General features: G+C 39.3%; 1 protein-coding gene across 3 annotated transcripts in view; it reads left to right on the forward strand.

Annotated features, from left to right (window-relative positions):
* The first annotated feature begins 591 nt into the window (after positions 1 to 591).
* Positions 592 to 25038, forward strand: part of SCAPER (S-phase cyclin A associated protein in the ER) — a 389138-nt gene continuing 364691 nt past the window's right edge. Inside the window, exons 1-2 of one of the 3 annotated variants that reach the window (XM_040257316.1) lie at positions 592 to 663; positions 18526 to 18592. In XM_040257316.1, coding sequence (XP_040113250.1) covers positions 18587 to 18592 — 6 coding nt within the window. In that variant the 5' untranslated portion in view covers positions 592 to 663; positions 18526 to 18586. Of the gene's footprint in view, positions 664 to 745; positions 771 to 18525; positions 18593 to 25038 lie in introns of those variants that run through there. The other 2 variants (XM_040257318.1, XM_040257317.1) reach the window with 2 other exon arrangements.

Consider the following 25038-nt stretch of genomic DNA (forward strand, 5'->3'; position numbering starts at 1 on the left):
TCCTGCATACTGTGGGTAAAAAAGGGAGGGAAAGGTATAATAAGCTTGAGTTTCTCAGCCGGCTGAGAAGTGAATGGGGTAATATTTATGTGATAATTAAGGTCTGAATGGTTCTGACATCGTTGAATTACTTAATTCGTATGTCTTTGAAGTACAGAAAACACAATTGTTAGGTCTTTGTACTTTGATCCTTTCAAGTCTGGCACCCGGGCGGTGCCGAATAAAGCTTTGCGGCAGAGGGTAAGCTGTGTTTGGCTTAGGACTGCACTTTTCTGAAGCAATTTCAGAGTTACAGATTTCTGAGGCGGACTTCTAGGTTCTTTATCTATGGGACAGACTATGGTGATAAAGGAAGCAGAGGGAAGGGGTGTGGCCAAGAGTGGGATGCAAGCACGGCCTGGGGAAGGGAACAGACCCGAGAAGCAGCCGCGCCCCGGTCACGAAAGAAACCCACGCCCTACCTCCCGCCTCGGCGGCCCGTCGGCGGGAACCTGGCTGCGCTTGCGCGCGGGTTGCCGGTGAGTGGAGCACTGAGGGGCGCGGCCGCAGCTGGGAGTCACGTGGTGCGCCGGCCAGCCGCCCCGCCCCTCCGCAATCGCCCCGCCCCGCCCCTTTCCCGGCGGGACGCTCGGAGCCGCCCCGAACTGCGCAGGGCGGCCAGGGGTGAGTGTCCGCGAGGGGCGCGCGTTACGCAGAGCCGGGAGATCCTGGACTGGGGTGCGGGTCGGCGGAAGGCGTAGAGGGGGCCGAGGGGACAAAATGGCGGCGGGGTACGCCCTTTCACCCCCTCCCCTCACCTGGGAGTGCGAGCGGAGAGGGACAGGGAACACTGCTGGGGGAGGGGAGCCGCGGCAGCTCGGGAGGGCCGTGGGGTCCTCCGAGGAGGCCTGGGGACGGGGGTGGGCAGGCTCTGGGCCTGCCCTGCGTACTCACCTAGGGGTGTGAGCGACAGGGGACTCCGCGCACCCTGCGGGCCGAGAGGTGGGCGGGGGGCTGCTTTACTCCATCAGAGGGGCGGCGCAGGGCGGCCGCGGGTCGACGCTTTCGGAATGTCCAAACTGCTAGGGGCTAACGGAGGAGCCGTCCTCCCAGCCTTTCATTTGACAGGTGATCGTCACCGTGTCATTCTCAGCGGGGTCTACCACGCTTTTCCTGCACGTTGACTCGGGTGTTAGCTCTGTCCGGGAAGCAGGGCGGGAAAGGTCTCTGCGTCTTACAGATGCGTGAATTGAGGCCTGGAGGGGTAAGGAGTTTAACCAGGGCCTGGCACCTGGGTGCAGTAGAACCTAACCTTCTGCCTGTTTTGGTGCTCCTTGCCCAGCCCTTCATTCGTACCTTCCCTCCCGTGCCAGTGAGGGACGGGATTGTTTGAAAGCAGACAGAAAACTGGTCCTCCAAGCAGCACCTGCTGCTGTCAAGTGGCTCCCGCTGAGATGTGGCCCGCCCGCTTGAGAGCAGCTTCTTCCTGTTGTTGGTGATCTGTATTCCTCATTCTATTTGTGCCAAGTTATTCTAACATGAAAATAGCTCTTCAGTATAATATCTTATTGAAGAGTCATTCCTTATATATAAGCACATGTTGATTTTACCAGCGTTAGCAATTTCGTTCCCATCAATGTCAACGATCCGAGGTGGAAGAATGGGATAAGCATTGTACATTTTACCAGTGGGGAAACTGAGGTCATTCCTTGCCCCAGGTCAGCCGCTGGTAAATGGTTCATCTGGAATTAAGCTTTTTAAACCTAAGGTTGGTATTCTGACCAATGCCCCAATCTAGTTTATATTGATGCTCTGGTCCTTGTATTTTTTTTTTTTGTCGTTGTTGTTAAATACGACTTTTCCTCAAAATGTGTTTGTGGCAGATTGACTTATGCTGCATATTGAAGTGATTTGAATAATATCCATTAAGGAATTAATTACAGAGTCAATTTTTATTATGATTTGAAAAGGTGTCGGTGGAAGTGTGGCTTAATGGCTTTGAAGACAAACTGATCTGAGTTTGAATCCCAGCTCTCCTACTTGTCCTTTGACAGACAAATTTTTCTGAGCCTTGGTTTCCTCACCTATAAAATATGGATATTATTGTCTATCTCACAAGTTTGTTGATAGCAAGTAAATGAGGTGTCTTAAGCTTTAGAACTGCTTCTGGCCCATATTAAGCACTCAGCATATGCGTTTTTCTTTTCTTTCTTTCTCCCCACTCCATTGAGCTGCAATTTTTTTTTTTTCATTCTCTGAACCCTGATGGTTTAGGTCAGTTTACCTGGTGGATATGTATGGAAGCATAATCAGTGTGGCTATATAGATACAGTTATGAAAAAATTGGTAAATTGAGCTCCAAAGGATCTAGTGTTTTAAGCATAGACTTCAAAATTGTTCTTCCCGCTTCATAGATATTTAAGAATCTCTACGTGTTGATTTGATACTGACTTCACTAATTCCTTCATTTAACCACTATATGAAGGGGATTGACATTGTCGTCTTTCACCTTCACACCCAATCACAACCCAATCTAGTTTAAAGAAGAAGCAAAAATTCTTTGGGAAATCATATAGGAACATTCTTTAAACACTTAGAAAGTGGTAGTGGTATTTAATGGGAAGATAAACAGGATTCTCTGTAATGGTGCAGTCTAATATCCTTTGTGAAATCAGCATTTCTGAAATTGTAGAAATGAAAACGGCCAATGGCTTGTATAACAAAACAAGTCACTAATAAAAATCTTTCCAGTTTTATGCTGGGATGGTAACCTTTTTCACAAATGTGTGTCTGGCTTTGGCGGTAGGTCTTACGGAATATAAAGAGAAAGATCTACAGTCCATTGGTGGAGACATCCTTAAAAAATATTAGGAAGTATTTTTTTTGCTCTGTGACATGAAACACTAAAGATTTCATGAAACTTTACTAAAATAATTTATACATTTTAGTGATAACTTCCTAAAGTAAGTTTATTACATATTTTGAAAATATATGCAAAGTGGAGAGAATAGAAAAATTAATTTCTATGTACCAATCTATTTCAGCAATTACCTATGCACAGACAATCTTGCCCCACAAAAGCTGTCACTTCCCATTCTTTTGGAAGAAAATCTCAGACATCATATTTCATTTGTAAAGATTTCTCTATGTGTCAAGCTTGCTTTTAATATACTGTAGGAAAGGAGAGGTAATTTTGATATTTTCAAAGAGGCATGGGTTTATGGAAGAAAATAAATACCTCTTCAGTTCAGTTCAGTCTCTCAGTCGTGTCCAAGTCTTTGCAACCCCATGAACTGCAGCATGCCGGGCCTCCCTGTCCATCACCAACTCCCGGAGCCTACCCAAACTCATATCCATTGAGTTGGTGATGCCATCTAACCATCTCATCCTCTGTTGTCCCCTTCTCCTTGTGCCCTCAATCTTTCCCAGCATCAAGGTCTTTTCAAATGAGTCAGCTCTTTGTATCAGGTGGCCAAAGTATTGGAGTTTCAGCTTCAACGTCAGTCCTTCCAATGAACACCCAGAACTGATCTCCTTTAGGATGGACTGGTTGGATCTCCTTGCAGTCCAAGGGACTCTCAAGAATCTTCTCCAACACCACAGTTCAAAAGCATCAATTCTCTGGCACTCAGCTTTCTTTATAGTCCAACTCTCACATCCATACATGACTACTGGAAAAACCATAGCTTTGACTAGATGGACCTTTGCTGGCAAAGTAATGTCTCTGCTTTTTAATATGCTGTCTAGGTTGGTCATAACTTTCCTTCCAAGCAGTAAGCGTCTTTTAATTTCATGGCTGCAGTCACCATCTGCAGTGATTTTGGAAAGGAAAAGGAAAGGAAAGTGAAGTCACTCAGTCATGTCCAGCTCTTTGCGACCCCATGAACTGTAGCCTACCAGGCTTCTCTGTCCATGGGATTCTCCAGGCAAGAATACTGGAGTGGGTTACCATTTCCTTTCCAGACCCAGGGATCAAACCTGGGTCTCCCGCATTGGAGGCAGACGCTTTAATCTCTGAGCCACCAGGAAAGCAGTGATTTTGGAGCTCCCCCAAAATAAAGTCAGCCACTGTTTCCACTGTTTGCCCATCTATTTGTCACGGAGTGATGGGACTGGATGCCATGATCTTAGTTTTCTGAATGTTGAGCTTTAAGCCACCTTTTTCACTCTCCTCTTTGACTTTCATCAAGAGGCTCTTATAGTTCTTCTTCACTTTCTGCCATAAGGGTGGTGTCATTTGCATATCTGAGGTTATTGGTATTTCTCCTTGCAGTCTTGATTCCAGCTTATGCTTCCTCCAGCCCAGTGTTTCTCATGATGTACTCTGCATATAAGTTACATAAGCAAAGTGACAATATACAGCCTTGAGTACTCCTTTTCCTATTTGGAACCAGTCTGTTGGTCATTGTCCAGGTCTAACTGTTGCTTCCTGACCTGCATACAGGTTTCTCAAGAGGCAGGTCAGGTGGTCTGGTATTCCCATCTCTTTCAGAATTTTCCACAGTTGTTGATTGTGATCCACACAGTCAAAGGCTTTGGCATAGTCAATAAAGCAGAAATAGATGTTTTTCTGAAACTCTCTTGGTTTTTCGATGATCGAGCGGACATTGGCAATTTGATCTCTGGTTCCTCTGCCTTTTCTAAAACCAAGATGAAATACCTCTTAGTTGATATATTCATGGTAATAAATATAGGAGTGATCAGAATTGAAAACTTCATTAAATAACTTGGAATTATAAAATGTCTGTATTGCTTTTCAGAATACTTACTTTACTGTTATACACTTATTTTCCAGTTGGCAAATGTGAAAAATTAACAAAATAGTTTTGAGTGTGCTGACATCAGCATTGTTTAAGTTTCAGTCTCAAAAAGTAAATACTCAAGATTTTCTTTTATTTTAGAAGAGGCAAAAACATGAGTGATAAATTTTATGAACGTTGGAGAGTAACTAATTGAAACCCTGATTTTTCTAGAATTTACTGACAAATACGAGACAGTTCATGGATAGAAGTACTGTCGTTACTTTGGTTAGTTGGGCCTATACTTTTTAGAGTCATGCTGATAGCAGACTTCTTCCTATTTTGGGCATGCCATTTGATTCTTGCCTTTTTAGAACCCGTGCGCCTGAACTCAGAGAGGACAGATGCCTTTCCTGGCACTTGAGCCAGTCTTCACATTTTTATCTCTAGGACTCTCAGGTGTCTGTACATTCTGGGACTGCAGGGCAGGGTAGGACAAGTGAGACTTCAGTTCCTCACAGGCAGCAACCTGTTCAGAAACCTTGGGCCCAGTTAGTCATTCCCTGCTTACTAACTTTTTTTGTGTGTGTGTACTCTAGTTTCTGCTTGGCCATTGTTTTCCTGTAGCCTGTAGTTCTCAAATTTAATTTGAGTAGCCCTCTCAGTATTTTGCCATATTCATTTTTTTATATTGGCTGATTTTTCATTTATGGTGGTGTTATGGTTCCTTTTAAAATTTAAGTAAAAATGTAGTTTTTTTCATAGAAAAATATTATGTAGAGAATAGCACAGATGGTAGTTAAGACAAGTATGAAAGTAGTAACTGAAATTTTGGAAATTCTAAGTCCTTTTTAAAAAAAGCTTTATTGAGATATTTCACATAGAAAATTCATCCGTTAAAGTGTACATGTCAGTGGTTTTTTTTTTTAAAAATTTGCATCTACAAATCAGTAAATGTGACATGCCACTTTAACAAAAAGAAGGCTGAAAATCATATGATTATCTCAATAAATGCAGAAAAAAGCATGTGACACCATTTAACACTCATTTATGATAAACACTCTCAACACAGTGCGTTTAAGAGGAATATACGTCAACATAATAAAGGCCATATATGAAACAGACCTTCAGTTAATATCATACTTAATGGTGAAAAGCTTAAAGCTCTCTCTCTAAAATTGGGGCAAGACAAAGATGCCAACTCTTGCCACTCTTATTCAACATAGTATTGGAAATCCTAGCCAGAGCACTCAGGCAGGAAAAGGAAATAGAAGGCATCCAAATTGGAAAGAAGATGTAAATTCATCACTATTTGTGGATAACATGATTTTATAAATAGAAAACCCTAAAGATGCCACCAAAAAACTATTAGAAATAAATATAGGGGAATTCCCTGGCAGACCACTTGTTAGGACTCCATACTTCCACTGCAGGGGGCACAGGTTGATCCCTGGTTGAGGACCTAAGATTCCACATGCTGATAAGCCAAGAAAAGAAAGAAGAGAAATAATAACTACAGTATAGTTGCAGGATATAAAATAAAAATACAGGAATCTGTTGTATTACTATATGCTAACAATGTGCTAGCAGAAAGAGAAATTAGGAAAAGAATCGTATTTAAATTTGCAATAAAATAATAAAATAGGAATAAAAGTAAGGATTTGAAAGACCTTTAAACTCAAAAATGTAAGACATTGTTGAAAGAAATTTAAGAAGACACAAATAAATAGATATTCCATGCTTATGGATTGGAAGAATTAATATTGTTAAAAAGGCCATATTACCCAGTGCAGTCTACAGATTTCAGTGCAATCCTGTCAACATTCCAGGGATATTTTTCAGAGAAATAAAGCCAAAAATTATGAACATTATATAATATTAAGATTTATATAGAGGCACAAGGTACTGAATAGCCAAAGCATCCTGAGAAAAGAACAAAACTGGAGGTATCACACTCCCTGATGGCAAACTATTTTGAAAAGCCATAGTAAGCAATACAGCATGGCATTGGCAGAAAAATAGATACACTTACCAGTAGAAGAGATTTGAGAACTAAGCCCACTCATATATGGACACTGATTTATGACAAAGGTGCAAAGCTCATACGATGGAGGAAGGACGGCTCTGTCAACAGATGCTCCTAGGAAAGCTTGACAGCAGGATGCAAAAAAAGAAACTAGACTGCTGTCTCACACTGCGCACAAAAAACAGCTCAAAATGAGTGAATGATTTGCATGTAAGACCTGAAACCATAAAACTCCTAGAAGAAACTGTGGGTAGTATGTTCCTTGACATCAGTCTTAGCAATATCTTTCTAGATTAGTTTCTTAAGGCAAGTGGAAACAAAAGCAAAAGTCAACAAATGGTACTACATTAAATTAAAAAACTTATGTGCAGTAAAGGAAACCATCAACAAAACAAAGACAACCTCCTGAGTGGAAGAAGGTATTTGCAAATGATGTATCTGATAAGGGGTCAATATCTAAAATGTATAAAGAACTAATACAGCTCAACAGCAACAAAAAGGAACAATTCATTGAAAAGTGGGCAGATGATCTGAATAGTTATTTTTCCAATGAAGACATGCAAATGACAACAGACACATGAAAAGGTGTTTAACATCATTAATTAATAGGGAAATGAAAATCTAAACTATAATGAGATATCTCTTCATGCCAGGTAGAATGGCTATTATTGCAAAGCCAAGAAATAACAACTGTTGGTGAGGATATGGAGAAAAGGGATATGTTATGCGCTATTGGTGGGACTATAAATTGGTGCAGGCACTTTAGAAGATATTATGGACATTCTTCAAAAATTTGGAATAGATCTACCGTATGATCCAGCTATCCCACTTTCAGGTATTTATTTAAGGAATATGAAAACACTAATCTGAAAAGATAACTGTGCCCCCCATGTTCATTGCCACATTATTTATAATCACCAAGATGTGGAAACAATCTAAGTGTTCATCAATAGATGAATGGGTAAAGAAGATGTGAGATATATATATATATATATATATACATTTGTATATACACATAATGAAATACTACTCAGCCATAAAAAGATGAAATCTTGCCATTTGCAACAGCATGGATAGAGCTTGAGCGTACTATGCTCAGTGAAGTAAGTCACATGGGAGAAAGACAAATACTGTAAGATTTCACTTATGTGAAATATAAAAACAAAAAATAAGTGAACAACCCAAACCAGAAGAAACATGTGGATACAGAGAACAGAATAATGGTCACCAGAGGAGAAGGGACAGGAGGGGAGTAGGGTACAATGGATAAAGGTGGTTAACTGTGTTGACATATGGAATCTAAATTTTTGGTGAGCACACTGTTGGGTATACACAAGTAGAAATATCATGTTGTGTATGTGAATTATGTAACGGTATAAGCCAAGGTCACCTCAATAAAAAATAAATCTTAGAAAAGGCTCCTGCCAATGGTTCAGTCCCTGGGGAGTGTTCTGATTGGCTTATGGTCTCTGGCAGATACTTCAAGATTAGAAAGTGGGTCCTCATCACTTATGGTCTATGCACTTTTTAATCAGGTGTTTTTGTGCTGATTCCTGGGTTGAGTAAATCTACCTGTGAGTCAGAAAACGAAGATCATGGCATCTGGTCCCATCACTTCATGGGAGATAGATGAGGAAACAGTGGAAACAGTGTCAGACTTTATTTTTGGGGGCTCCAAAATCACTGCAGATGGTGACTGCAGCCATGAAATTAAAAGATGCTTACTCTTGGAAGAAAAGTTATGACCAACCTAGATAGCATATTCAAAAGCAGAGACATTACTTGGCCAACAAGGTCCGTCTCGTCAAGGCTATGGTTTTTCCAGTGGTCATGTATGGATGTGAGAATTGGACTGTGAAGAAAGCTGAGCACTGAAGAATTGACGCTTTTGAACTGTGGTGTTGGAGAAGACTCTTGAGAGTCCCTTGGCCTGCAAGGAGATCCAACCAGTCCATTCTGAAGGAGGTCAGCCCTGGGATTTCTTTGGAAGGAATGATGCTAAAGCTGAAACTCCAGTACTTTGGCCACCTCATGTGAAGACTTGACTCATTGGAAAAGACTGATGCTGGGAGGGATTAGGGGCAGGAGGAGAAGGGGACAACAGGATGAGATGGCTGGATGGCATCACTGACTCGATGGACATGAGTCTGAGTGAACTCCGGGAGTTGGTGATGGACAGGGAGGCCTGGTGTGCTGCGATTCATGGGGTTGCAGAGTTGGACACGACTGAACTGAACTGAACTGAACTGTCCATTCCCAGAAGTTCTGTAGGTTTCCTGGACATATTTTCTATTGTTATTTAAAGACAGTTGTTTTGGGGGCTCATCTCTCCTGTGCAGGATCTAGGGGTTGGAGTGCTTGATGTGGAGCTCAGATCCCTCACTTTTCAGAGAAAAGATCCGTACCTTCTGGTACCTCCTGATTGTGAATTGATGCAGCTGGTATTGGGGTTTTCCTTGGCGAAACTGTCTCGGCCTCTCTCATCCTCTGCCTCTCATATCTGTATTGATGTTCTGCCCTTTGTTGTGGAAGTTCTTTTTACCAAGTTTTTATGTCCCTTTCCAGGGAAATTATTCATGTATAGTTTTCGATTTGCTGTATACATAGGAGGAGTTGAGGTCAGGATCTTCCTGCAGCACTATAAGAACCCTCCCCATCCTTTTTTTTTTTTTTTTCCCCAATAGAAATCTTTTCTTAGAGCCGTTTTAGAATTGCAGCAAAATTAGGAGGAAAATGCAGAGTCTTCCCATGTACTCCCTGTCTCTACTCATGTATAGCCTCCCCATTATCAACATCCCTTGCCGGAGTGGTACATTCGTTACCATTGATGAACCTACACTGGCAAATTATTGTGGCCTGAAGTCCATAGTTTACATTACTCTCTACTCTTGGTGTACATTTTATGGGTTAGGACAAATGTATAATGGCATGTGAGGACTTCTCAGGTGGCTCAGTAGTAAAGAATCTGCCTGCCAATGCAGGGAGCAGACCCATGTCGCCCACGTTGGCAGGTGGGTTCTCCGTGACTGAGCCACCAGGGAAGCCTAATGTAACATTTTTAACCTGACACAGTGGTGACATTTAACCTGACATGGGCTCTTGGTGTCACTTCTGTGCTTGCTCGCTCTATTGACTTTTTATTCAAAGGGATGGCTCCTCAGAAATTCTTTGTGGTATTTAAATTTGTGCTACACATGTCCCTTAATGTATTTATTAACCTATAAATTATAGTTCACCCAAGTAAGTTTAATTAGGTCATATTTGCTTATTTTTACATTTGTTTCCTTTGTCTTAGGAGACAGATCCAAAAATATGTTGCCTCAGTTTATATCAAAGAGTGTTGTGCCTGCATTTTCTTCTAGGAGTTTTATGGGTTCTGGTCTTACATTTAGGTCTTTAATCCATTTGGGTTTATTTTTATATTTGGAGTGAGAAAATGTCCCAATTTTTTCTTTTACACGTAGCCGTCCAGTTTTCCCGTCACCAGTTATTAAAGAGACTGTCTTCATTCCTGTTGTATACTCCTTCCTCTTCTGTTGTAAATTAACTGAGCATAAGTGCGTGGGTTTTTTTCTGGGCTCCCTATTCCATTCCACTGATGCACGTGTCTGTTTCTGTGCCATTAGTGTATTGTTTTGGTTATTATAGTTTTGTAGTGTAGTCTGAAGTCAGGGAGTGTGAGTCCAGATTTGTTCATTTTTCTAAAGATTGCTTTTGCTATTCAGTTTCTTTTGTGATTCTAAATGATTTTTAGGGTTATTGATCTAGTTCTCTGTGAACATGTCACAAGTATTTTGACAGGGATTGCATAAATCTGTAGATTGCTTTGGGTAATATTAACAATATGAATTCTTCCAGTCCATAAACATGGGTCATCTTTCCATTTCTTTGTATCATTTTCAGTTTCCTTCATCAGTGTCTTATAGTTTTCAGAGTGTAGGTCTTTTACCTCCTCGGTTAAGTTTATTCCTATATACATATATTTTTTTTTTGATGTGATTTTAAATGGGATTTTTTTTTTTTTGGCTTTCTGATAATTCATTATTAAGTAGAAAAGCAACATATTTCTGTGTGTTAGCCTTGTATCCTGTAACTTTACTAAACCTACTTATCAGTTGTAATATTTTTTTGGTTGGGGCCTTAGGGTTTTTTATATATAGCATCATGTCATTCACAAATAGGGACAGTTTTACTTATTTCCTTCCAATTTGGGTGTCCTGTTTCTTTTTTTTTTTTTTTTGTCCTGTTTCTTTTTATTGTCCAATTGCTATATGTAGGATTTGCAATACTACTGTGTTACAGAGAAGTTGTAAAGGTGGAAATCCTTGTCTTGTTCCTGATCCCAGAGGAAAAACTTTCAGCTTTTCACCATTGAGTATGATGTTAGCTGTGGATTTGTCATAAATAACCATTATTATATTCAAATGTGTTCCTTCTGTACCAACTTTGATGAAAGTTTTTGTCACGAATGGATGTTGAATTTTATCAGGTATTTTTTCTGCATCTATGATTATGTGATTTTTATTCTTCCTTTTGTTAATGTTGTGTATTACATTGATTGATTTACAGATATTGGGTCATCCTTGTATCCCTGGAAAAACCCCTGCTTGATCATGTGTGATCTTTTTATATATTGTTGAAATCAGTTTGCTAGTATTATTTTGAGGATTTTTACATCTGTATTCATCAGAGATGTTGCCCTGTAATTTTCTTTTTTTGGAGTATCTGTGTTTCTTTTTGGTATCAGCATGATGGTGGCATTGTAGGATGAATTTGGGAGTATTTATTCCTCTTTAACTTTTGGAAATAGTTTGAGAAGGATAAGTATTAGTTCTTCATGTGTTTGGTAGCATTCCACTATGAAGCCATCAGTTCCTGAACTTTTGTTTGCTGTAAGTTTATTTATTTATTTATTTTACTAATTCAGTCTCACTGCTAGTGATTGGTCTGTTCAGGCTGCCTATTTTTTCTTGATTCTGTCTTAGAAGTTTGTATGTTTCTAGAAATTTTTCCATTTCTTCTCTTTGTTGCCAGTTTGTTGCCATATTCTTATATGACTTTGTAGTATTCTCTTATGATTTTTTTTTTGTATCTCCATGATATTAGATGTAGTTTCTTCTCTTAATTTCTCATTTTGTTTATTTGGATCCACTTTCTTTTTTTCTTGATGAGCCTGGATGAAGGCTTTAAATTTTGTCATTTCAGAAAACGGGGTGCTGATTAAATTGATCTTTTCTATTTTTTGGTCTCTATTTTATTTATTTCCCCTCTGGTCTTTATTATTTCCTTCCTTCTGCTCACTTTGAGCTTTTTGTTCTTTTTTTTTTTTTCCTAATTACATTAGATGCTAGATTGGATTATTTGTGAATTTTTGTTTGTTTGTTTCCTGACGTAGGCTTATATTGCTATAAACTTCCCTCTTAGGTTTGCTTTTGCTGCATCACATAGGTTTTGGAGAGTTGTGTTTTTATTTTCATTTGTCTGAAGGTAATTTTTGATATTCTTTTTGATTTGTTCATTAATCCCTTGTTGTTTATATTAGTGTGCTGCTTGGTCCCCATGTGTCTATGTTTTTCTTATTTTTCTTCCTGTAATTGATTCTTTTTTCATACCATTGTGGTTAGAAAATTGCTTGATATAAACTTTCTTCAATTTGTTTAGACTTGTTTTGTGGCCTATCATATGATCTATTCTGGGGAACATTCCTTGTGCACTTGAAAAGAATGTGTTGATGTATATCTACTTGTTTTAAACTGGTAGTCATTTAAATAAAAACATATTGTAAAAGGTCTGCATTTTTCTCACTCCCACTATATTTTGTATTCTTTACCTTATATTTTACATCTTCATATGTATCCCTTAACTGTTCATTGTAATTATAGTTGATCGTACAGTTTTTGTCTTTTCATTTTTATGCTGAGTTATTTAAATGGTTGATCCTCAGCCTTTGCTGTATATATTTACCATACCACAGCCCTTAATAGGAAGGGCTAAATGGTTACTTACTGTAATAGTGGAATTTTCCTTTAATAGAAATTTTTACTTCTTGTTGTAGTCTCGTCTTTTCCACTTAGGGAAGACCTTATAACATGTCTTTTAGGATCGGTTTAGAGTTGATGAACTCTTACTTTTTGCTTGTCTGAGAAGTTCTTTATCTCTCTTTCAGTTCTGACTCATAATTTTGCTGGGTAGAGAGTATCCTAGTTTTTCCCTTTCAGCATTTAGAATATTTCCTGCCACTCCTGTCTGGCCTGCAGGCTTTCTGCAGAAGCCTTATGGGTGTTCCCTTGCAGATGACTCTGTCTTTCTCTTGGTGCTTTTAGAATTCTCTCTTTAAGTTTTGCCACTTTAATTATGATATGTTCTGGTGTAGGTCTGTTTGGGTTCATCTTGTTTGGGACCCTCTGTGCTTCCTGTATCTGATTATCTGTTTCCTTCTTCGGGTTTGGAAAGTTTTCAGCCATAATTTTATCAAATACACTTTTGAATGTTTTCCTTCTCTTCTCCCTCTGGGACCCGTATAAAGCAAATCTCAGTATGCTTGGTGTTTTCTTAGATGTTGCTTAAACTGTTCTGATTAAAATTTTTTTTTCTTACTGTTGTGGTTGGGTGATTTCCATTTCTCTATAACTTGGGAAATCTTCTGTATCACCTAGTCTGCTCTTAATGTCCTTCTAGTTTTTTTTTTTAAATTTCATTTATTGCATTCTTCAGATCTAACTGGTTCTTTTTTCTTTTCTAGTTCCTTTTTAAAACCCTCTCTGTGTTCATCTATTCTTCCCCCTAATTTAGTTAGCATTCTTATTCCTGTTTTGATCTTTTCCTGATAAATTGTTTATATTTTTTTGTTTTTTTCTTTTTCTTTCATTTTAAATAAATTCTTCTGTCTTCTCATTTTGATCAACTTTCTGTCTCTGTAAAATTAGGTGAAACTGTTAAGTATGGTGATCTTAAAGGGGTATCCTTTTGTGGGTGTGTCCTTATGCAGTCTGTGTGAGCCTATTGGCTTTGGTGGGAGAGCTGGATTTGAAGTGAGCACGAGTCACATCTTACCCCAGATTTGCTGGCACCTGTCACTGTGATAGGAGGTGGGGCTGTAGAAGGAAGAGCAAGAGTCAGAACCAGGTGTGAGCCAGGACTTTGATGCTCAGTAGAGGACACACCAAGGTGCTGGAGCAGAAGCCTTAAGGGTGGGGCCAAACTGCTTCTCTTCCCTCTTCGTGTATGCTCTCTCCTCTCACAGCATTGGCATCATTCCCCAGAAGGGAGCTACACTGGAGCAAGATGGGTGGGTTGGGGCATGCGCTGGGACTGTCTTGGCACATCACAGTCCACACTACTCTGCATCTGCTGCCTCTGGGAGTGCCAGTAATGGCTGCCCTTGCCTTATTCAGATGCAGAGCTGGGTCTGAGTTGGCACCATCCCTTCACCCGTGCCCTTCCCCTTGACAGTGTCGACCTTCACCCTAGTGGGGAGCTGTGTGGTGGAGCAAGATGGGCCAGGACGTGCGCTGGGGTGATCGTGGAAAGCAGCTAGAGCCACAGGCAGTCCCAGTCTGCTTCCTGTGCCTTGTTTTGGGAGCAAGGAAGCAAGTGTATGCCTGCCCTTAATGAGTGGAATTCAAGTTTCTCACAGTTCCCCTGCCAATCCCACTGGTCTGCACACCAATGAAGGAGATTTGTCTTTCCGGTCTCAGACTCTAGGCCTGGGGTACCCAATATGTGGTTCAGACTCTTCTTCCAAAGAGGATCTCCAAACCCAAGTAATTCCTCTACTTCTGTGTCCCCTCCTTCAGGTGTGGGTTCTCACCTGATCACTTCTCTTTGCTTTCCTTCTTGACTGTGTGGATCTTTCTTTATAGCGTTTGTTATGTAAGAGTTTTTCCACCAGGCTCCACATTGCTTCTTGTCTATTTCTAATTTGTTGTCCAGTGCATATGGATCATATAATATTAATACATAAATTTGTATCTCCCTTAAAAAAAAGCTGTTGGTATCTAGCCTACAGTTGTCTTTATTGGAAAGTTCACTAATTGATTCTGGAATGACCAAAGGAAAAAGGTCAAAAGAGGTAATTCTGCTTAATCAACAAGCCAGCCTACTTCCTTCCTTTTCTTAAAAATCTTTGTTTGGTGCCTACCATTTTAAACATACTATCTTAAATAGAAGAAAAGGAAGATCACTGAAACGCTGATCTTGTCTTTCAAGATTCTAAAATGTAATAGAGGAGAAAATTGTCATCCAAAGGAAATGGGGGAAAAATATAACACCAGTTGAGCATCTTTATGTGCTGGTCTTTATGTCTTATTTTAAAAACTATTTGGGGACTTGTTATGTAACCAATATTGTGTTAACTAGTAGAAACTGTAGTGTGCTACCATTTAACTGTAAAGTAGATACTATTCTCTTTACTCAAGAGAAAACTGAAGTTCTGAGGGATTCATGACTTGTGCAAAAGGTTATGTAATTAGTAGCTTTAATAATTTGCTAAATTGAGATTCAGTCCCATATTATTGTGCTGTCTTTCTCACTGTGTTGTGCTGATTTCAGTAGACGTGTTTCTCATCTAATCCTCCTAACAACCTTATAAATTAAGGATAGCCTTCATTCCCCCCCCCGCCAAACTGTGTGTCCTTTGATCAATTCTACTGAGGTATAGTTTACAAAAAGTATGCCCACTTTTTTAAAGTGGGCAGTTCAGTGAGTAAGAGCACAGTTATACATAATTATGAACCGCTGCTGCAATCCGTCTTCCGAGAAAGTTCCCTTGTACTTCTTTCCAGTCCTTCCCCTCCAACTAAGGTAACTCTCTTTTGATATTTCCACCTGGGGTTAGTTTTGCATGTTCTAAAACTTGATACAAATGGAATCATTCAGAATGTATTCTTTTGCATCCAGCTTCTTTTTCTGAGCAGACTGTCTGAGATATCTATTTTATTGTATATTCATTCCTTTGTATTGCTCTCTGTTTTACTATATAGATGTACCAAGATTGGATTATCTTTTCTTTTTGATATTTGGGTTGTTTCCAGTTTGGAGAAATTATGAGTAAAGCCCCTTTGAATATTTATAAATAGGTCTTTGTGTGGAAAAAATCCTCTTGGGTAAGCAATCTAGCCTTTGTTTTTATGGGTTAGAATACCGATATTTGAAGAGGCTGAATAACTTCTCATAGTCACATGACCATTTGGTTGACTCCAGTGCTTGTATACACTTTTTCTGCTGTATCACACTTCTCCCTACTTTTCAGAAGTGATGATTACAGGTCAAGTAGTCTTGGAATTCAGATGAAGATCTCTTTCAGCTGGGGATATCAAAATGGGCTTCATGAAGAGGACTGTTTTGAGTTGGTCTTGATGAATTGGTAGGCTTTGAGTATGTATAGGGTGAGAAGAGAGGAACATTTTGAGCAAAGATTCTTTAACATGGGTTTCGTTTGTTAGTAAACAAGTGTTTAATGAATGCCTGTCAGAAAGCAGACACTGTTCTGTATTCTGAGGCTATAGCAGTAGCCCCAAACTGAAGACCATCATGCAGCTAACTTTCTTGCTGGGAGAGATGGACAGTACACCAAGTAAGTTTAAGTAATGAATGCTCTAGAGAAGAAGTGGGATAGGGAATGCCAGTAGTTGGAGTCAGGATAAACAGATTGCAGTTTTAAAGAAGAGTGCTTTCATAGGCCTCACTGAGAAAGTTACATGTGGGCAAAGATGGAGTCAGTCTTGAGCATTGCAGATGAGGACTTTAAAGTGTAAAGCCCTGAGGCAGGAGTGTGTCTGTCATGTTGGGGAACTTAAAGAGGCGTGTCGCTGACCTGGAAAGAACACCAGAGAAGAGAGGAGTAGGAGATGTGGTCAGAGATGTATGAGGAGTTAAGAAGTTTAGTGTGTGGGGACTTTGACCACTGTGGAGGCTTTGACTTTAACTTTTCATGAGACGTAGAGGCATTGGAGAGTTGTGAACAGAGGTGGTGTATTTTTTAAAATGTAACATTTTTATTGAGATATAACCTATATACCAACAAATCACCCAGTTAAAAAGTGTTTTTTTAGTATATTCACAGAGTTGTGCAATCACCACCATGTTGAATTTTAGAACATTTTCATCACCGCCAAAAGAAACGCTGAACTCATTGGCAGTAACTCCCATTTTCCTCTGACTCTATAGCTCTGCTGCTGCTGCTGCTGCAAAGTCGCTTCAGTCGTGTCTGACTCTGTGTGACCCCATAGACGGCAGCCCACCAGGCTCCCCCGTCCCTGGGATTCTCCAGGCAAGAACACTGGAGTGGGTTGCCATTTTCCTTCTCCAATGCATGAAAATGAAAAGTGAAAGTGAAGTCACTCAGTCTTGTCCAACTCCTAGCGACCCCATGGACTGCAGCCCACCAGGCTCCTCGGTCCATGGGATTTTCCAGGCAAGAGTACTAGAGTGGGTTGCCATTGCCTTCTCCGAACTCTCTAGCCCTAGGCAAGCAATAATCTGTTTTTCTGATTCTACGGATTTGCCTATTTTGGACATTACATATAAGTGGGATTATGTAATGTGTGGTCTTTTATGACCGGCTTCTTCATTTGGCATCTTGTTTTCAAGATTCATTTATGTTGTAGCGTGTACAAGCACTTTATTCTTTTTTTAATGGCTGAATAAGATTTCTTTGAATGGATATAGCACATTTTATTTATCCATCAGTTTTTGGACATTTGGGTTGTGTCCACTTTTTGGCTATTAGGAATAACGTTGCTGTGAATACTTGTATGTAAGTTTTTGTTTGAACATATGTTTTCATTTGAAGTGCTACATATTTAAGGGAGTGGATTCACTTGGTGAAGATAAAGTGACCAAGGCCGTTGTCCCAGAAAGTTGGGTTCAAGTTGCTGCTTATTTTTCTTTGTTCAGCAGTGTTTCTTACAGGATTAAGCCACTGTTTCTTGCAATTTCTCTGTCCTCTTTTGTTTTTTTAAATCTACTTTCCTAGCTTTGGATTTCTTTGAATGAAGATTTGACCACCATTAAATAGTTTCCCTGAAAAGTAGGATCTGTTCTGTGTAGACCCTTCAGTTCAGTTCAGTTGCTCAGTCGCGTCCAACTCTTGGCGACCCCATGAATCGCAGCACGCCAGGCCTCCCTGTCCATCACCAACTCCTGGAGTCCACTCAAACTCACGTCCATTGAGTCAGTGATGCCATCCAGCTATCTCATCCTCTGTCGCCCCCTTCTCCTTCTGCCCCCAGTCCCTCCCAGCATCAGAGTCTTTTCCAATGAGTCAGCTCTTTGCATGAGGTGGCCAAAGTACTGGAGTTTCAGCTTTAGCATCATTCCTTCCAAAGAAATCCCAGGGCTGATCTCCTTCAGAATTCATTAGTGGGTCATAATTCAGTGAATACAGTATTTAAATAATGAAATAGAGCAGGAAATATTAGAGTGCATCTCTCACAATAGAGGTAAATGTAACTTCATGAAACTTTGTTTCAATATGAAGTATGTATTTATAGATTATAGTAAAAGAAGTTTGAAGCCTCCAGATTAGGATATCAGAGACTGTTTATGTAATTAATACTTTTTCTCTTCCATTTAATTATTTTTGGAGAGCATTGAGGTATTGTTCAGCATAAAACATGCTATAGTATAACCAAGTGAAATATAAAGGAGTAATGTTTTTGTTGTTGTTGAATATAATGAGAAACTTAATGGGAATGAAATTTTTATCTTTTTATAAACAAATATGATTTTATGACAGTGTTATGGCTAATAGTATGTACTGTATATATTTTTTTATTATAGGAATCATACTGCATGGATTTGTGTGGTAAATGAGCTTCTTGGCATAGAAAGGAATTAAAAAATGATGGTAAGTGATCAGTTTACCTTAAACATTAACCTTAGTTTTTTTAGCCTCCTTCTACCTCCTTTCCTTCCTTCCCGTTTTTCATTCCTCATCCTTTTTGATGTAATGTTTGTTACCTATAAGATTCTCTATGGAACATGTGTTATAAAGCACAGCAGTTAAGGTAACTAACAGCGAGTGTACTGTTCAACCCTAGAGCCATAGACTCTCACTCGTAACATTTGTATGACCTAGGGCAAGAATACAGATGGAAGTTAGCTTTTTTCTTTATGTCTTAATCTTAAAAATTTATAAATTAGTTTACATGAGCAGCTTGACCTACTTTCCTACCCAGGGCGCAGCCAGCTCTGAAAGGAGAAATGCTCTCCCTGGGGTTGGCAGGGTGGAAGTTGGGCCAGGATGGTCTCTGAATCTCAGATGGGCACTAATGTGGTAAAACTCTCCAGAAACCCTGGGCAGATGAGTTCCACTTTTTAAACTCAAGATTTATAGGCAGTTCTAAGTATCTACTCAAACTATCTCACTCAAACCCAGGAGGAGGAGGAGGAAATGCAATTTATGGGATAATCCAGGTGCCTAGAGACTTCTTTAGGAAATGGGGGGTGGCCATTTTTAAGTAAAATTAGATATTTTTATCTTGGTTTCCCAGCACAGAGGCTGTGGTTTGCCTTCTTCCTTCTCTTCCTCATTGTTTGCTCTTAGGGTGGGGAGGCCTCAGTTCAGTGTGTGAATCCCTCTCTATTAATTCCTATATACTCAGTTAGTTACTTGCTATCTTTTTGTTTTGACATTATTGATGTTTTGATATTTTGATGGGTGTAATCCTCTAAAGTGTAGGACTTAGGGCAGGAGCCTCCTCTTTTGGGTGTAAATGTAGGATTATATTTACTTATATTTTCCTTTACTATCTCATCCTGACCCATTCCACACTCCAGTTTCTTTTATATCTTAAAGACATAAATAATAAGTTCTGAGTCTTAAATTTTTAAAATCTGTCATTTGAGATCATTTTTCTTCTGCCTTTTATATTCTGAGAATTTCTTACAATGAGGGCCGTTCAGTCCTAAGCTCTGTTTTTGTTTGTCTGAATCTTTTTTCCTGCCCTGATTTTCAAAGATGGTGTTGCTGAATGTAGAAGTATAGATGAAGAAAATTTTCTCTCAGTATTCTGAAAACGTTTATTCCACTGTTTCAGCCTCTTTTTAGTCTTTCAGAAAGTTGTGTGATTTATTTGTTTATGGCTGTGCTGCGTCTTCCTCGCTGCACGGGCTACGTCTTCCTCACTGCACGGGCTTTCCTCTGGCTGTGGACAGTGGGTGCTGCTCTCTAGCTGTGGCGTGCAGTTATGTGATTTATTTGTTTATGGCTGTGCTGTGTCTTCGTCGCTGCATGGGATTTCCTCTGGCTGTGGACAGTGGGCGCTCCTCTCTAGCTGCGGCGTGCAGGCCTCTCGTCGCAGTGGCTTCTCTGCGGTGGAGCTCAGGCTCCAGGACGGATGGACTTCCGTAGCTGTGGCACAGGGGCTCAGTTGCTCCACAGCATGTGGGATTTTCCTGGATCAGGGATCAAACCCATGTCTCCCGCATTGGCAGGTGCGTTCTTTACCACTGTGCCACCAGGGAAGCCTCTCTTTTTGATTTTTCTTTTTGATTTGTTTTGTTTTAATATTATATACAATGTTTCATGCTTGCTAAGTCAATTTAGTCGTGTCCTACTCTTTGTGATCCTATGGACTGCATGCTGCCAGGCTCCTCTGTCCATGAAAATTTTCCAGGCAATACTAGAATGGATTGCCATGCCCTCCTTTAGGGGATCTCCCTGACCCAGGGATCGAACCCACATCTCATTGTTTCCTGGGTTGGCAGGTGGGTTCTTTACCACTATACAATGTTTATGTGGTTCAGAATGCAAACTCTTTTTTTTTCTTAATATACATTTTGTTGAAGTATAGTTGACTTACAGTGTTTCAGGTACACAGCAAGGTGATTCTGTTATACACATACTATATTTCAAATTATTTTCGGTTATAGGTTATTGCAAGATATTGGCTGTAGTTCCCTTTTATATAGTAAACCTTTCTTGTGTATCTATTTTTTAAATTAGATGTCTAGCATTCTGTTCATACTAAGTCAAACAGGTAGAATCAAAATGTCATAAATTTTTTAGCTAGGCAAAAAGTCATACATTTTCTAAAATATATAATTATACATAGTATTTATGTATTTATGTGTAAAGGCTTTTCTGCTATGCTTGATAAAGGCTTGAGAAATAATAAAAAAAGGAGCCAGAGAAATTAGAAAACATAAACTAAATGAAATGGGAGTACTGAATATGAAAGAAAAAAATGAAACAAACTAGATAAAAGTAAAAGATCGTCATATAGTCCAGTTTTTAAATATGGTTGCTCATTAGAAACACATCTGGAACTTTGTAGAAAAAAGCAATACCTGGGCATTTGTATTTTTCAAAAAATTCCAAGGTAATTCTGGTATGTATCTTGATTTTAAAAAGTGATTAGAAGTTTTTCTATTAAATGGTAGCTTTAGTGATATAGAATTCTATTATTTTCTGTTGACTGATCATGATACAGTGCTATTAAGTTGAGTAATAGTTATATAATCACAATAGTAAAACTTTTTAAATTTATTTTTTAAAATTTAAATTTATTTATTTTAATTGGAGGCTAATTACTTTACAATATTGTATTGGTTTTGCCATACATCAACATGAATCTGCCACAGGTGTACACGTGTTCCCCATCCTGAACTGCCCTCCCACCTCCCTCCCCGTACCATTCCTCTGGGTCATCCCAGTGCACCAGCCCTGAGCATCCTGTATCCTGCATTGAACTTGGACTGGCGATTCGTTTCTTATATGATGTTATACATATTTCAGTGCCATTCTCCCAAATCATCCAAATAAAAGATAATTATATTTGTAAGTTACAATGAAAACATGATTGACTAACAATATAAAATAATTACATACAATTTGAGGGGTTAAGTAGAGTGATGTGGTTAAATGGAAGTGCATACATGCACATGTTTTTATCCACCCAGCCAGTCTAGGTCACTTGTCCATTCTTCTGGCATTTAATCTGTTTACATTTAAGGTAATTATCCATATGTATGATCTTTTTCCCACTCTTAATTGTTTTAGGTTTATTTTGCGTAGGTCTTTTCCTTCTCTTGTGTTTCCTGCCTAAAGAAGGAACTTTATGCCTAGAGAGTTTCCTTTAGCATTTGTTGTAAAGCTGATTGGTGGTGCTATTCATAACTTAAAAGTTAGCTATTTATAACTTTTGTTTGTATGGAAAGCTTTTGATTTCTTTATCAGTCTGAACAGAGTCTTGCTGGGTGAAGTATTCTTGGTTGTAGTTCTTCCCTTTCATCACTTTAAATATATTGTGCCAATCCCTTCTGGCTTGTAGAGTTTCTCTTGAGAAGTCAGCTGAGAACCTGATGGGAGTCCCTTGTATGTTGTCATTTTTCCCTTTTTGCTTTTAATATTTTATCTTTGTATTTAGTTTTTGTCAGTTTGATTACTGTGTGCCTTGGTGTGTTCCTCCTTGGGTTTATCCTGCCTGGGACTCTGCGCTTCCTGGACTTGGTTGACTATTTCCTTTCCCATGTTATGGAATTTTTCAGCTATTACATTTTCAAATATTTTCTCAGGTCCTTTCTCCCTCTCTTCTCCTTCTGGGACCCCTATAATGTGAATGTTGGTGCGTTTAATGTTGTCTCAGAGGTCTCTTAGGCTGTCTTCGTTTTTTTTCCATTCTTTTTTCTATATTCTATTCTGCGGCATTGATTTCCACCATCTGTCCTCAGGTCACTTGTCCGTTCTTCTGGCTCACTTGTTCCGCTATTAATTCCTTAGTCTAGTGTGTGGTTCACGTCTGGTTGTTTGTTATTTAGTTCTTCTAGGTCTTTGGTAAATACTTCTTAAATCTCCATTCTATTTCTGATATCCTCGATCATCTTCACTACAATTATTCCGAATTCTTTTTCTAGAAGGTTGCCTATCTCCACTTCATTTGGTTGTTTTTCTGGGGTTTTATCTTATCCCTTCATCTGGGACATAACTCTCTGCTTTTTCATCCTAATGATTAACTTCCTGTAATATAGTTTTTGTTCTAGCTGCTGTGGGATTGTGGCTCTTCTTGCGTCTTCTCTCTGCCCTTTGGTGGATGAGGCTAAGAGCTTGTGTAAGCTTCCTGATGGGAAGGTTGTTGTTTCTGTTGTTGCCAAGTTGCATCTGACTCTTTTCAGCCCCATGGACTGAAGCACACTAGGCTTCCCTGTCCCTCACCTTCTCCCAGAGTTTGTCCAAGTTCATGTCCATTGAATTGGTGATACTATCCAACTCTCTCATTCTCTTGTCACCCCCTTCTTCTCCCGCCCTCAGTCTTTCCCAGCAGCAAGGTCTTTTCCAATGAGTCGGCTCTTTACATCAGTTGGCCAAAGTATCGGAGCTGGAGCTTCAGCTTCAGCATCAGTGGTAATGAGTATTTAGGTTTGATTTCCTTTAATATTGACTGGTTTGATTGCCTTGCAGTCCAGGGGACTCTCAAGAGTCTTCTCCAGCACCACAGTTCGAAAGCATCAATTCTTCTGCACTCTGCCCTCTTTATGGTCCAGCTCTCACATCTGTATATGATTACTAGAAAGACCATGTCCTTGACTATACAGACCTTTGTCGGCAAAGTGATGTCTTTGCTTTTTAACATACTGTCTGGGTTTGTCATAGCTTTTCTTGCAAGGAGCAGTTGTCTTCTAATTTCATGGCTGCAGTCACCATCCACAGTGATTTTCGAGCCCAAGAAGAAGAAATCTGCCACTGCTTCCACCTTTCCCCCTTCTATTTGCCATGAAGTGAGGGGACCAGATGCCATGATCTTAGTTTTTTTAATATTGAGTTTTAAGCTAGCTTTTTCACCCTTTTTCCACTTTCATTAAGAGGCTCTTTAGTTCCTCTCTGCTTTCTGCTATTAAAGTGGTATCATTTGCATATCTGAGATTGTTGATATTTCTCCTGGAAATCTTGATTCCAGCTTGTAACTTATGTAGCCTGGCATTTTGTATGATGAGCTCTGCATATAAGTTAGATAAACAGGGTGACAATAAACAACCTTGTTGTATTCCTTTCTCAATTTTCAACCTGTCAGTTGTTCTATGTAAGGTTCTAACCGTTGCTTCTTGACCGGCATACAGGTTTCTCAGAAGACAGGTAGGATGGTCTGGTATTCCCACCTCTCCAAGAGTTTTCCACAGTTTGTTATGATCCATACAGTCAAACCCTTTAGAATAGTCAGTGAAACAGAGGTAGATATTTTTCTGGAATTTTCTTGCTTTCTCTATGATCCAGCGATTGTTGACAATTTGATCTCTAGTTCCTCTGCCTTTTCTAATCCAGCTTGAAGATCTGGAAGTTTTCAGTTTCACATAATGCTGAAGCCTCACTTGAAGGATTTTGAGCATAACCTTACTAGCATGGGAGATGAGTGTAATTGTCTGGTAGTTTGAACATTCTTTAGTACTGCCCTTCTTGGGAATTGCAGTGAAGATTGACCTTTTCCTGCCTTGTGGCCACTGCTGGATTTTCCAAACTTGCTGACATATTGAGTGCAGCCCTTTAATAGTATCATCTTATAGGATTTTAAACAGCTTTGCTGAAATTCTGTCACCTCCACTAGCTTTATTGGCAGCATTACTTCCTACGGCCCACTTGACTTCACACTCCAGGATGTCTGGTTCTGGGTGAGTGACCCCACCATTGTGATTATCTGGTCATTAAGACCTTTTTTGTACAGTTCTTCTGGGTGTTCTTGCCATCTCTTTTGATCTCTGTATGGCACTAGGTGGCACATTGTGACTTTGGATGAAAATACATATATTTCATTTAAATCTCTTAGAAGAAAAGAACCTATATGAAAATACTGTTTGAAATAGACATCTGGAATATTATGGAGTATCTTGGACTCATTTATTGCCTTTCAAACCCTGATGCTTAAATTAAATAGTTTAAAATTTATATTAAGTTACTACTGAGATTTTTTTTATAAGAATAGGATTATTAAAATTGATAAAAATATATGAGGTTTTACTGAAAAGAGTTCATTCAGCTTATGTTGCAGAAGGCAGCTGTCCTTTAAGCTGAAAAATGGTTTTCAATCATGTGTTGTAGTAAGATGAGCGTTATAACGTTTTTCTTTATAAAGTATTGGAATTAAGAATGATAACAGTCCTGAACTGGTGGTTTTCTTTGAATGTGTGTATGTGTACTAAGTGTAAAAGGACTAACCTCATAATTTGTAGTAGAACTGAAATGTTTATAGAGAAAGAAAATACTAGGGCTATAAGTATGAAGTCAGTCACCAGCCTATAGGTGACATTTTAAAACATGTAGATAATGTGAAGAAATGAAAATAAATGTTTTCAGTGGCTGCT

Source organism: Oryx dammah, unplaced genomic scaffold, assembly GCF_014754425.2.
Source record: "Oryx dammah isolate SB20612 unplaced genomic scaffold, SCBI_Odam_1.1 HiC_scaffold_16, whole genome shotgun sequence".
NCBI lineage: Eukaryota > Metazoa > Chordata > Mammalia > Artiodactyla > Bovidae > Oryx > Oryx dammah.